General features: G+C 30.6%; 2 protein-coding genes across 2 annotated transcripts in view; one reads left to right on the forward strand and one right to left on the reverse strand.

Moving 5' to 3' along the window:
* LOC102594027 (anthocyanidin 3-O-glucoside 2'''-O-xylosyltransferase-like) overlaps positions 1 to 695 on the forward strand; it is a 2,083-nt gene extending 1,388 nt beyond the window's left edge. The window contains exon 2 of the mRNA XM_015312054.1: positions 555 to 695. Within this exon, the coding sequence (XP_015167540.1) occupies positions 555 to 695 (141 nt within the window). The remainder of the gene's footprint in view (positions 1 to 554) is intronic.
* A 443-nt stretch (positions 696 to 1,138) lies between these two features.
* LOC102594356 (serine carboxypeptidase-like 13) overlaps positions 1,139 to 13,210 on the reverse strand; it is a 13,633-nt gene continuing 1,561 nt past the window's right edge. The window contains exons 2-18 of the mRNA XM_015312055.1: positions 12,299 to 12,476; positions 12,037 to 12,184; positions 11,775 to 11,949; positions 8,200 to 8,270; positions 7,558 to 7,703; positions 6,571 to 6,647; positions 6,307 to 6,429; positions 6,117 to 6,219; positions 5,521 to 5,558; positions 5,278 to 5,379; positions 5,077 to 5,163; positions 4,830 to 4,973; positions 4,251 to 4,322; positions 3,398 to 3,534; positions 1,579 to 1,692; positions 1,418 to 1,463; positions 1,139 to 1,265 (exon numbers count right to left, since the gene is read on the reverse strand). Of these exons, the coding sequence (XP_015167541.1) occupies positions 1,182 to 1,265; positions 1,418 to 1,463; positions 1,579 to 1,692; positions 3,398 to 3,534; positions 4,251 to 4,322; positions 4,830 to 4,973; positions 5,077 to 5,163; positions 5,278 to 5,379; positions 5,521 to 5,558; positions 6,117 to 6,219; positions 6,307 to 6,429; positions 6,571 to 6,647; positions 7,558 to 7,703; positions 8,200 to 8,270; positions 11,775 to 11,949; positions 12,037 to 12,184; positions 12,299 to 12,476 (1,845 nt within the window). The 3' untranslated portion in view covers positions 1,139 to 1,181. The remainder of the gene's footprint in view (positions 1,266 to 1,417; positions 1,464 to 1,578; positions 1,693 to 3,397; positions 3,535 to 4,250; positions 4,323 to 4,829; positions 4,974 to 5,076; positions 5,164 to 5,277; positions 5,380 to 5,520; positions 5,559 to 6,116; positions 6,220 to 6,306; positions 6,430 to 6,570; positions 6,648 to 7,557; positions 7,704 to 8,199; positions 8,271 to 11,774; positions 11,950 to 12,036; positions 12,185 to 12,298; positions 12,477 to 13,210) is intronic.

The following is a 13,210-nucleotide window of genomic DNA, read 5'->3' on the forward strand; positions in this document are numbered from 1 at the left end:
CTCTTTAAATATAACTCAATCTGGCTAAATTGATATACATGAATTGCTTCTCAATTTTCATGTAACTTGTTTCTAAAATTAATTTCATACCTTCACTGTTGCATAAGTCATTTTGTTGGAGTAAGATCTCGTATAACTACAATGATACGATATTAGAAAAATGATTTAAGTATTATCAACTAACATACTAATTAGTTTTAATTAAAAAATCATAATTGTAATTAAGGATGTAAAATTTGGAGATTAATTACCCAGCAACTTGATTGTTTACGTTCCATTGACGCCAATCATCATCAATAGAGTAGTTTAGAGACTTTATCCATGTTTGTGTGTCTTGAAAAGGTACCATATAATCATGATCTCCACTGTTAAATTAAACATAAAAAGAAAAAACTTCCATTATATATATATTCATGAAATAAGTTGTTATCTGTTGGAAAGCTATATTTGATGATAAGGAAGGAACCAATGGACCTCCTTTAAAGTTTTATGACACATTTGTGAACAATTAAATCCCATATCTCCAAATACAAATATGTGCACAAAATTGAAAGAGAGGTAGCCAAATTGGTCGTCTTGTGAAAGAGAATCATAAGAAATGGAAGGAACTTCTTTCGAGTCCTGGCTTCATGAGTAACTACATTGATAACTTCATTCAAGACTTGCATGGGCTTCTAGTTGAAAAGACTAGATAATTAGCAGAATGAATCTAATGTTGAAGTTACGAGGTTGACAGAATTCAGTGAATTGTGTTGAGAAATTTTGCTTAATATGTATGAATCTATAGACTCAAAACTGTCTATCTAGTGATGTAACTTGCATTATTCGAATGTTTTCATGCCATGTTTAGGAGTTATACACCTTCATCTCAAATTTGGAGTTTTTTTTTTAAGATAACATTTTTACCTCTAAATGCACTTTCTGAACACTCAAAGGAGTCTAGGAAAAAGGACCATAAATATTATGTCTAAATTTTATTATTAGCATAGAAGAGTTTAATCCATTAGGTGCATTACAAGATTTTAATCCCATCTTCAGCCCCTCTTCCAAAAGACATGTAAAACCAGAACAGGGGAAGATTTTGTTCACAAACATCTAAAGTTGGTAAAGTTAAGAAAATATTATTTTCAGTAAAATAAAATAAAATAGAGAGAAGATATATAGATGAAGTTGAGGACTATTTATAAAGGATCATAATTTATCCATCTTTTGAACATAACAAAACATTCTTCAGGTTTGTCTGTACAAGCTGTGTGTCCTGATCCCTATTAAACAAAAATAAAAATAAATGCAAAGTTAAATACAAATATAAAATAAAAATAAAGCTCTTTAAATATAACTCAATCTGGCTAAATTGACACAATAATTACTTCTCAATTTTCATGTAATTAACTTATTTCTAAAATTAATTTCATACCTTCACTGTTGCGTAAGTCATTTTGTTGGAGTAAGATCTCGTATAACTACAATGATACGATATTAGAAAAATGATTTAAGTATTATCAACTAACATACTAATTAGTTTTAATTAAAAAATCATAATTGTAATTAAGGATGTAAAATTTGGAGATTAATTACCCAGCAACTTGATTGTTTACGTTCCATTGACGCCAATCATCATCAATAGAGTAGTTTAGAGACTTTATCCATGTTTGTGTGTCTTGAAAAGGTACCATATAATCATGATCTCCACTGTTAAATTAAACATAAAAAGAAAAAACTTCCATTATATATATATTCATGAAATAAGTTGTTATCTGTTGGAAAGCTATATTTGATGATAAGGAAGGAACCAATGGACCTCCTTTAAAGTTTTATGACACATTTGTGAACAATTAAATCCCATATCTCCAAATACAAATATGTGCACAAAATTGAAAGAGAGGTAGCCAAATTGGTCGTCTTGTGAAAGAGAATCATAAGAAATGGAAGGAACTTCTTTCGAGTCCTGGCTTCATGAGTAACTACATTGATAACTTCATTCAAGACTTGCATGGGCTTCTAGTTGAAAAGACTAGATAATTAGCAGAATGAATCTAATGTTGAAGTTACGAGGTTGACAGAATTCAGTGAATTGTGTTGAGAAATTTTGCTTAATATGTATGAATCTATAGACTCAAAACTGTCTATCTAGTGATGTAACTTGCATTATTCGAATGTTTTCATGCCATGTTTAGGAGTTATACACCTTCATCTCAAATTTGGAGTTTTTTTTTTAAGATAACATTTTTACCTCTAAATGCACTTTCTGAACACTCAAAGGAGTCTAGGAAAAAGGACCATAAATATTATGTCTAAATTTTATTATTAGCATAGAAGAGTTTAATCCATTAGGTGCATTACAAGATTTTAATCCCATCTTCAGCCCCTCTTCCAAAAGACATGTAAAACCAGAACAGGGGAAGATTTTGTTCACAAACATCTAAAGTTGGTAAAGTTAAGAAAATATTATTTTCAGTAAAATAAAATAAAATAGAGAGAAGATATATAGATGAAGTTGAGGACTATTTATAAAGGATCATAATTTATCCATCTTTTGAACATAACAAAACATTCTTCAGGTTTGTCTGTACAAGCTGTGTGTCCTGATCCCTATTAAACAAAAATAAAAATAAATGCAAAGTTAAATACAAATATAAAATAAAAATAAAGCTCTTTAAATATAACTCAATCTGGCTAAATTGACACAATAATTACTTCTCAATTTTCATGTAATTAACTTATTTCTAAAATTAATTTCATACCTTCACTGTTGCGTAAGTCATTTTGTTGGAGTAAGATCTCATATAACTACAATGATACGATATTAGAAAAATGATTTAAGTATTATCAACTAACATACTAATTAGTTTTAATTAAAAAATCATAATTGTAATTAAGGATGTAAAATTTGGAGATTAATTACCCAGCAACTTGATTGTTTACGTTCCATTGACGCCAATCATCATCAATAGAGTAGTTTAGAGACTTTATCCATCGTTTGTGTGTCTTGAAAAGGTACCATATAATCATGATCTCCACTGTTAAATTAAACATAAAAAAAAACTTTCATTATATATATTCATGAAATAAGTTGTTTCACTATAAACTAATATGCCAATTATCTTTAAATATTAAAAACTGAAGAGTAATTGGGAACCTGGATTTAAAAGATCATTAATAATATAATAGTTTGTGTTTGGTACGAATAAGTCCTTTGGCCTTTTGGCATTATCATTGAAAATATTTAATAACATTCTTTTCAGTTTAATTTATTGATGGGTTTGATTTTTTATACACTTCCAAATTCGGATATCATGTGAGTTAGAATTATAATTATTAGTTGACAATAACTATAATCTCAAGTCAAATATATAAAGTTAAAACAGACACAAACGTAACAATGAATATTAATTACTTGTATATAAGTGATCGATAGCCTTTAGTGCTTAGATTTGCATGATATGGTACAACATTATGTACCGTCAAAGTGTAGTTGTGATGAGGGCCTTCACTTATATCTCTTCTACATTTTATCCAGCTTTCTATAATTCCCTGCAAAGAGTAAAATCACAAGTAAAATTATCATTTTATTTTTAAAAAAAATCTAATTAGACAAACACTCTTATATTTGTCTTTATTTTTTATTGTAAGTATGTAATTAGGACGTAATTCCACCAAATACATGTATTTGAATAACTATATTATCGTCTTAATATTTTTAAGTGTGTAATTACGGCGTAATTACACCGGATACTTATAACTGGATGACTATATCTTCGTTTGCATTTTTTTCTAAGTATGTTATTTATGCATAGATATCCTGGATACATCACAAAATTGATACCAGATAGGTGTATTTTTGCACAAATATACTAGTATCATCACAGATACAGTGAAAACATCAATGCATTTTTATACTAAATATACTAGATAAATTTGATATACCCAGATACATTGAATATATCAGTGCATATTAAATACTGAATATATGAATACATGAAAGTGTGAAATATAAATACATTATGAAACATAAATACAAAAAACTAGAGGGATGAGAGAGGCGGACGATAGAGGAGTGAGATAAGATACATTCATTAGATACAATGTATCTAGAGACAACTCGAACAAGATTCATAATTATTGAATGCATTGATGAGTAATTAGCACATGTACTAGTGTACTTTATGAAAGTTTATTTTTTATTTATTGATTCTTACGAGGTGTATCAAGTCAATATTATAAATAATATATATATATAATCCACATACCTTCCGAACATGAAGAGCTTCTTGGACTTCAGGGTCATTAGCCCAATACCTCATATGCTTACGCCAATCAGACTGAAGTAATTGAGAATAAGTTTTTACGGTTAATAGTATCTTATTTATTCATTTAAGTTAAAAACACAGACAACAAATATAATAATTTGTATATATAGCCTAGGCCATTATCGATCATTTTCTTCACTTCTATTTGTCTTATTCTTTTTTTTTCAAAATTTTTAGGATATAATTTCTCAGATGGATGAGGGTAGTTTTTTTTTTTAATGTCATTCAATTTTTTTTTAACCAAAAGTCAATCAACTAATTATAGTATAAAACAAAGATGACCAACTTTCTAAAAGAACTCTCCGAAGTTAAGTGATCATCTAAGATTTTTTTTTAGTGATCATCTAAGATATTATCATTTTTTTCTCCATTAACTACAACAATAGAATAGACTCCTATGCTGAGAGTATATGGGTATAGAGTCTAGCTAACCACCTCAACTTCCATTCTGACATGCTATAAATATTAAAGTTTCTTGATGCCGAAAATATGAGAAATAAAAAAACAAAAAAAACTTACATCACACTTATCTTCACGTTGCAAGGAGATGAGTTTATCATCAAGTAATCTTCTTTCACCAGTCATTTGATATATGTCTTTAGGATCATCATCATTTGTGCAAAAGGGCTTTAATACGTGTTCCACATTAATGTTTCTTATCATCTGCATAATTATATTTTAATTTAATCACATAAAAATAATTAATAATATATTATCACATGTTAAAGTACATCGATCGATAGTACTGTAAAACAATATTTATAACCTGTTTGAAATTTCGAAAGTCATTTGCACATCCTGTATTGTTGGGATGTATGCTTGTGTATTCTCCTCTACAATTCTTCTCTAATGACTGTTAAGACAAATTAATATTCAAATTAACTTGATATGTCAAATTCTAAAGCTAATTATATACATTTTTGAATAATGTGGAAAGTAATTAAAATAAATTAATTGTGACTTAAACCTTATAAAGTTCATCAGATATAAGTCCCATGCCATGGCAAAAAACTATATGGTAATTTTCATCTTGAGGATAAATTGTTACACCATTGCCAATTAAATATCCCTGAAATTAACCATGCATGAAATAAATAAATAAATATATATATATATATATATATATATACACACACATATATATATTAAATAGAAAGATTATTTGATGATGGTAATTAGTTATTAGATAACAAATTAGAGAAATATGGACCTGAAGATTAACTAATGGCTCTTTGCCTGCTATATTTCCTGCATTGCAAAATCAAAGATTAATTTCTTTAAGGGTGATGACATTTAATATATGTATAAAAGTAATTTTTGATTGATATATACAACACAATTTTCTATTTACGAAATATAATATTTTGACAAATTAAGAATATTCAACTGATCATATTACTTTTTTAAAAGTGCATTGATATTAAAAGTGCATTGATATTTGTCCTTTTACGTACTTTGACTCTTAAAAACATTTTAAAAAAGATTAGTCAAACATTATCTCCTTATCAAAAGCACATTTCAAATGAATTAGCCAATGCATATTACTTTTTTCAAAATTACTTTTCTAAAAATTCATTTTAACTAAAGTACTTCTAAAAATAAGTAATTTTTGAAAGTAATGTCAAACAAGCTCTATGTGTCTCCATCATGATATTGATCTATTTTGTGTGTATATTACTTTGCATAAATTCTGCAATTACACTAAGAATTTGTTTTACTAAAAATGCACATAACCCAATATGTGTTGAGTACCTGTATTTGGAATATCTACTCAATAGTTTTATCGATCGTATAGATAAATCTTACCATTTGATATCAACTGAGTTATAATTGGAATATCCATGCCAGCATATGAATTTCCAGAAACATAAAATGGATTTGAGATGAATTGTGGATGATCACTGAGCCACTGAAATAAAAAAAAAAAACTAGATGATTAAGTTAACATTATTCCAATTTGTTTTATAATAACAAATTTCAAAATTTACGTACGTACCTTTCTTAAGAATTCATCTACATATTCACATGCTTGCACATCAGTATACTTATATGCAGCTGAATTTGTTGCATATGAGAATCCAGTGTTTACTGGTTGATCCAAAAATATTACATTTGCTATCTGAAAATCGATAATTGAACGATATATATGCGTAACGTTTCCTTAATTATATACTCGTATATTATTACTATAATATTTTTTTTGCCAAAACAATATTATTGGATAATGTAATATGTATAAATAATAATACATGTAGCTAACCTTTGTCCATGCATGTGGGTTTAGTACAAACGAAGGCATACTCCCATTGTAGACTTGTTCCACAAAACGGACTGGTCCTGAACAAGAAAATTTCTTATTTTTAGCTTGGATTATTATTATTTTAATTTTATTTTTAAAAAAGTGTTTGTTTGAAAAGGAAAAAGAATTATGTTATGTTTGGAAAATATTTGTAAATAAAACATATCGACAAATGTTTTCTAACAAAAATTACTTTTGTAATTTAAACACAATTAATTCTCCCTCTACTTGTCCATTATTTCAAAATTATTGTTAATTGTCATTTTTAACATGTCAGTTATTAATTTTTCATGTTTTACCCTTAGCTTTATTTAGTTATTTCCCAAATCATTTTCCAAGACTCAACAATATTAAACATCAATTGATAGATATAGTGATCGAGGTCAAATAGTTATGCCAAATCTGAATAGTGAAAACTATCTTATTACATATCTTACCACTAATTATGAGTTTCCTAACATTTATTGAGGATGATACACCTAGATACATGCATTTTTGCTATCAGATATTCTAAAATAGGGAGAGAGAGACGGGCGTTATGAGGATAGAGGCGCACGAGATAATCATGTATCTCAGATACATAGAAGAATGACGAGAGAGATGGAAGGGAGGAGAGCGAGCAAAATTTGTTATATATCTCAGAAACATGTGAATTCACTTGGACACAATATATCTAAAATTAAAATTGCATCTAATTAAGACATCACGTATCCTGAGATACATGTATAGTTAGATTAATAATATTGTAAACTAAAGCGTTTCTTAGTAATTAACTCTTAAACTCGTATATATATATATATATATTACATCTAAATGTGACAAATAAAAGAGAATGGAGGAATATACATTTTAAAATTTTAAACTGTAGAATTTTAAAAAAAATTGTAGTTTCTAAAGTTTGTGCAATATCAAAATCAAATGACCAAATTTTAAAATAAAATAAAGTACCTATCTCATCAACAATGGCAATGACAGAAGAGCAACCTGGTCCACCAGATAGCCAAACCAAAAGAGGATCAGCAGTAGGCTCTGATTCTGACTCCAAAAAATAGTAGAAAAGTTGCACCTCCTCATCTTTACCAATTCCAACATACCTATTTTTAATTATAAAGTATTATTACACTAGTGTCATATAAAATAATTAAAATATTTTAGCTACTTCGTCTATCTATTTTTAGAGATTTTAAATCCTCTTATTGAAAATCTTGACCACGCCAGTGACCACAACCATTACCTTCACCACCATTATTAGACACCTTTTAATCACCCCCCACAATCACAACTAGCATCAGACATTTTTGAGTAATCACTAACATTAACAAACTTCATCATTACAATCAACACAGTCACAATCATTTGCCATTATCATATTAGTCACTACAATACTAACCTCTTCCACTATCACAATCACCCTTATCACTGTCATCTCTACAAATCATCTTACCATAATAACTATATTTGACATAGTCATTTTAAAATTTAAAACCTATAAAATTTATTTTCAAACTTCACCTTTAATATTACCAAGAAACTACAATTTTAGGATAAATATCCTCTCGTTCTCAAATAAATAAATACAAACAAGCTCACCCGGTCTCTAGAGGGAACGGGAGGCGGCCCTGCCAACCGGGAAGATACTCAATTGGTGAAAAAATTTGGCTCTAAAATAAACTCAAAAATTTAAATAGTCATTCAAATGCATTTTAATTTTTGAAATCTAGCATATTCATCATTTATTGAAAAGTTGACTTAAGAAAACATTAAATAACAATAAAAGGGTAAAGTTACTTAATTTCTTAATGCAAATGCAATCTAAAAAGATGACATATAAAAAGAAACGGAGGGAGTATATACCTTTTCTTTTGGTCCGTAAGTTTTCTTTCTTCACTTTTTTTGTTTTGAATTCAAATTGTGTAAATATCTCAAAATGTATATTTTATCATCTAAAAATAAGAAGAAATTGTAACTTATCGTATAATTTTGAATATCTATATGTTAATTTGGAAACATTCATTAATTAATTTAATTCAAATCTAACTTTAAAGATTGATCAAATTTAACTTTTAAAAAGACAAAAACTATATCATAAATTAAAATATTACATAAAATTTAATTTATTTTTTACTTTTTTAAAGTTAATACAAAATTTAAATAAAATAATCAAATAATATAAAATGAAGAGAGTACTAGATTGTTTTATTTGTTGCACATATTTTTCTCTACGTGGATAAAATATAACCACACTACTTTAGTTTAATATTTTAGGTATCCTCGGGTCCCGCAGGAGTAATTAGTAATTTTGCTGAATTAATGGGTCATGCAAGCTGGTAAGAAACACCTCCCTTCAACTAATAAGAACTCTCTTTTTGATAAATTTTATGCACTCTATATTTTTTTGTTGTATTGTGTGTTACAAATCAAATGAAGACCACCACTATTTGTACTAGAAGAAGTCTTCCTAGCAATGAATAGGAAGATAATGGTGTAGTAAATAGTGAAGATAATGGTCTTAGGAGTTACATAGGTTACAAGAATAATGGAGGAGTAAAAAATGAAATAAAGTTGAGGGCAACAAATGCACTAACGTGCAGATGCCAACGTTCCATTGCCAACGTTCAGAAAGCAATATGCCTTATGCCTCTGGTCATTAATTGACCATGAAGGCAATATGCAATATGCCTTAGGCACAAATGGCATACATTTCAGCAAAGACTTAGTGTGGCAGTGGCAATGTGAATATGTAACAATTTGTATAATATTAAAATGGTCACATCAACAATCTTGTTGGGTAATTTGTTGAGTTTTATTTGCCCTGAATTTCTTACCATAAATAGGTTTTCCTTTAGGAAAAAGTTTTGGATTGGCAAGTCCTTTTCTTGTAGGAAAAGGTTTAGGACTCTATAAATAGAGGTTTGTTCCTTCTAACTTAATCAACATTCACAATGTAATCTTAAGGGCTTTGAGAGTTTTGGTTAGGGGGAGAATTTGTGGGTCACAAGCTTGATACGTTATCACTTGTGTGAACCTCCCATGTATTTCGAGTGAATTGGTTGAGGTTATTTCTCTCTATATTTTGTACTCTCATGTTTATATAGTGGATTGCTCATCTCCTTTGTGGACGTAGGTCGATTGACCGAACCACATTAAATCTTTGTGTCTTTGTATATTTCTTGTTTGTCTTCTTACTCATGGTCTTTCGAGGTTTGCTTTGCTAGCTTCCGCGTTACACCTGCTTATTTCGGTCCTAACAAGTGGTATCAGAGCCCAGGTTTGGGTGTGTCGGAGTAGTGGACTGCGTTTAGTGAGAAGTTCCCGATGTGACAACAAGACTAGAGATCTGCAGGGGTGCCTTGTGTCGAAAGTCTTCCTGGCAAAGTGGTGGTCCAGGTGGCGTGTCCCGTTATGTGATATTGGCGGTGCAAGATGATTTGGCAGATCAGATGGTGTGACCTAGCGATTGGAGATCTGCGGTTGATGCCTTGTGTCGAAAGTCTTCTTGACAAAGTGGTGGTCGAGCGGTGTGTCCCACTGGTCAGTAGTGGCGGTGCAAGATGGTTAGCACAGATCAAATGTATCATCGTTGAAGGGGAGGTTACAAAGTGTGTGGTCTTGGTTTGAGGGGAGGATTGTTGGGTAACAACCTATCCCACATCGGATGGAGAAGAAGAAATGTACCAATATATAAGTGCTCACCCAACTCCATTAATATGAGGCCTTTTGGGATGTGCCCAAAAACAAATCTGTGAGGGCTTGACCCAAAGCGGACAATATCATACTAATGTGGAGTTAGGGTGGTGGTACGCGCGATCCCAACATGTGGTATTAGAGCCAGATTCAATGATGGAGTCAGGTTTAGTGGTTCAAAAATCGATGATTGAACTAGGTTAAAAAGATGGGTGTTCATCTTAGCGGGCGTAGTTCTAGCCGCAACCTTTTTTACAGTAATAAAGATTTTTGTTGGAGAAATTGTTTCAGAGAAGTTCTCTGTGTTGATACATAGATTTGATGGAGGAGATTATGGAGAGGAGAAATAAGCTGTTGAAGATTATGTGAAGAAGGTGGACAAATTTATTTTGTCAGAAATTCAAGCCAAGGGGGAGATTTGTTGAGTTTTATTTGCCCTGAATTTCTTACCATAAATAGGTTTTCCTTTAGGAAAAAGTTTTGGATTGACAAGTCCTTTTCTTGTAGGAAAAGGTTTAGGACTCTATAAATAGAGGTTTGTTCCTTCTAACTTAATCAACATTCACAATGTAATCTTAAGGGCTTTGAGAGTTTTGGTTAGGGGGAGAATTTGTGGGTCACAAGCTTGATACGTTATCACTTGTGTGAACCTCCCATGTATTCCGAGTGAATTGGTTGAGGTTATTTCTCTCTATATTTTGTACTCTCATGTTTATATAGTGGATTGCTCATCTCCTTTGTGGACGTAGGTCGATTGACCGAACCACATTAAAATCTTTGTGTCTTTGTATATTTCTTGTTTGTCTTCTTACTCATGGTCTTTCGAGGTTTGCTTTGCTAGCTTCCGCGTTACATCTGCTTATTTCGGTCCTAACACAATCCCCCACTCATTTAAATATTAGACAAGAGAGTATATCATCTGAAGGAGATTACCATGCATAATAAAGGTGTGCTTTGCATTGAACCTTTACTTAGTGAAACAATAATTTTTACTCCAGAGTCGTAGTGGTCTCAGACTTGAACTATGACTGCTTAAGGGAAATAAAATATCACTGCTCACACATAATAATCAAGGTGTTGACATGAGCTTTAAAGCCAACACGTTATGGTCATGTGCTATCCCGGTTTCATGAGTGTTTTTTAGAATAAGCCCAATTCTCATAGGAAGCGACCTACTTCCACACATCACATATGTGAAATCTGTCGAGATTGCTCCTGTAAGTTTAACACTCCACCCATACGGGCTACATATATTCATTAAGAGTTTTATCAACTCAACCTTCACAAACTATAGGAAACAATGCACTCACATCATATGAAGGGAAATAAAAAGATAGTGCATTTTTCACAACAAGTCATCATATGATTAGTTTTTCCCTTTGAACCTGGTTATAGGATCTCTAGTCCCCAGGTTGGGTTTCCTCATATATGACTCAAGGATTTGTAGGCTTCAATCCCATCCCCTTCGATGTGCTCCATACCTTTTCTCTTGTTAAGGCCTTAGTAAGAGGATCTACAAGATTATCACAAGATTTGACATAATCAACATTAATGGTACCATTTGTCAAATATGATCTTACATTACTGTGTTTTCTCCTTATAGGTCTGGATTTACCATTGTAATATCGATTTTGAACTCTACCAATTGCAGCGGTGCTATCACAATGAATTAAAATAGGAGGCATTGGTTTTCAAAATAAGGAATTTGATACAATAAATCTCTTAACCAATTCGCTTCCTCACTAGCTGAAGCTAAAAGCAATTAATTCAGCCTCCATGGTAGAGTTAACAATTATAGTTTGCTTTTTTAATCTCCAACAAACAGCACCACCACCTAAAGTAAAGACATAACCAGTGATAGAACATGAATCACCTGATAACGTGTTCCAATCTGCATCACAAAAGCCTTCAAGTACAGCAGGATATTTTTTATAGAACAAACCACAATTTTTCGTTCCAATTAAATATCTCATAACTCTTGTTACAGCATGACAATGTTCATTACTTGGCTTGCTTGTAAACCTGCTAAGTACTCCTACTGCATATGCAATATCAGGCCTTGTGCAATCAGTCACATATCTCAAACTTCCGATTATGCTACCATATTCCTTTTGATTTATTACATCATTTTCATTTTCAACAGGAAATAAGTGAACACTTGAATCAAAAGGAGTAGCAACATGCTTGCAATCAAGAAAGTTATATTTTTTTAAGATTTTCTCAACATAATCTGACTGGTCAAGGTTCCATCACATGTTCTTGTTATTTTTATTCCAAGAATAATATTTGCCTCACCAAGATCTTTCATATCAAAATGGCTTCTAAGATATTTTTAGCATCATCAATAACATTCATGTTAAAGCCAAAGATCAACAAATCATCAACATATAGGCAAATAATCACATGTGAATTATTCCAAGACTTATGATATATGCACTTATCACACTCATTGTTTAAACCATTTTCAATCATGCAAGAATCAAACTTTTTCATGTCATTGCTTAGGTGCCTGTTTCAAGCCATATAGGGATTTAGTAAGTTTACATACTTTGTTTTCTTGGCCTGCTTCAACAAAAGACTCGGGTTGATCCATATAAATTTCCTCATTTAGGTCTCCATTTAAAAAAGCAGTTTTTACATCCATTTGATGAATTTGCAAATAAAAAATTGCAGTCATAGCAATTAAAAGTTTTATGGATGTAATTCTTGTTACCGGTGAAAAAGTATCAAAAAATTCTAGGCCTTCCAGTTGTTTAAGACCTTTTGCAACTAGCCTAGCCTTGTATTTATCAATACCCAATTTTGGCATAACATTTTCAAAAATTCGCAAATTTTAAGTTTTATTTATTTTATAGCTCAAAATAAATTTTTTATAATTTTAAATAAGTTTATCGATAACTATCCTTATTTATCAAAA

This window comes from Solanum tuberosum, unplaced genomic scaffold (assembly GCF_000226075.1).
Source record: "Solanum tuberosum cultivar DM 1-3 516 R44 unplaced genomic scaffold, SolTub_3.0 scf00184, whole genome shotgun sequence".
In the NCBI taxonomy this organism is placed as follows: domain Eukaryota; kingdom Viridiplantae; phylum Streptophyta; class Magnoliopsida; order Solanales; family Solanaceae; genus Solanum; species Solanum tuberosum.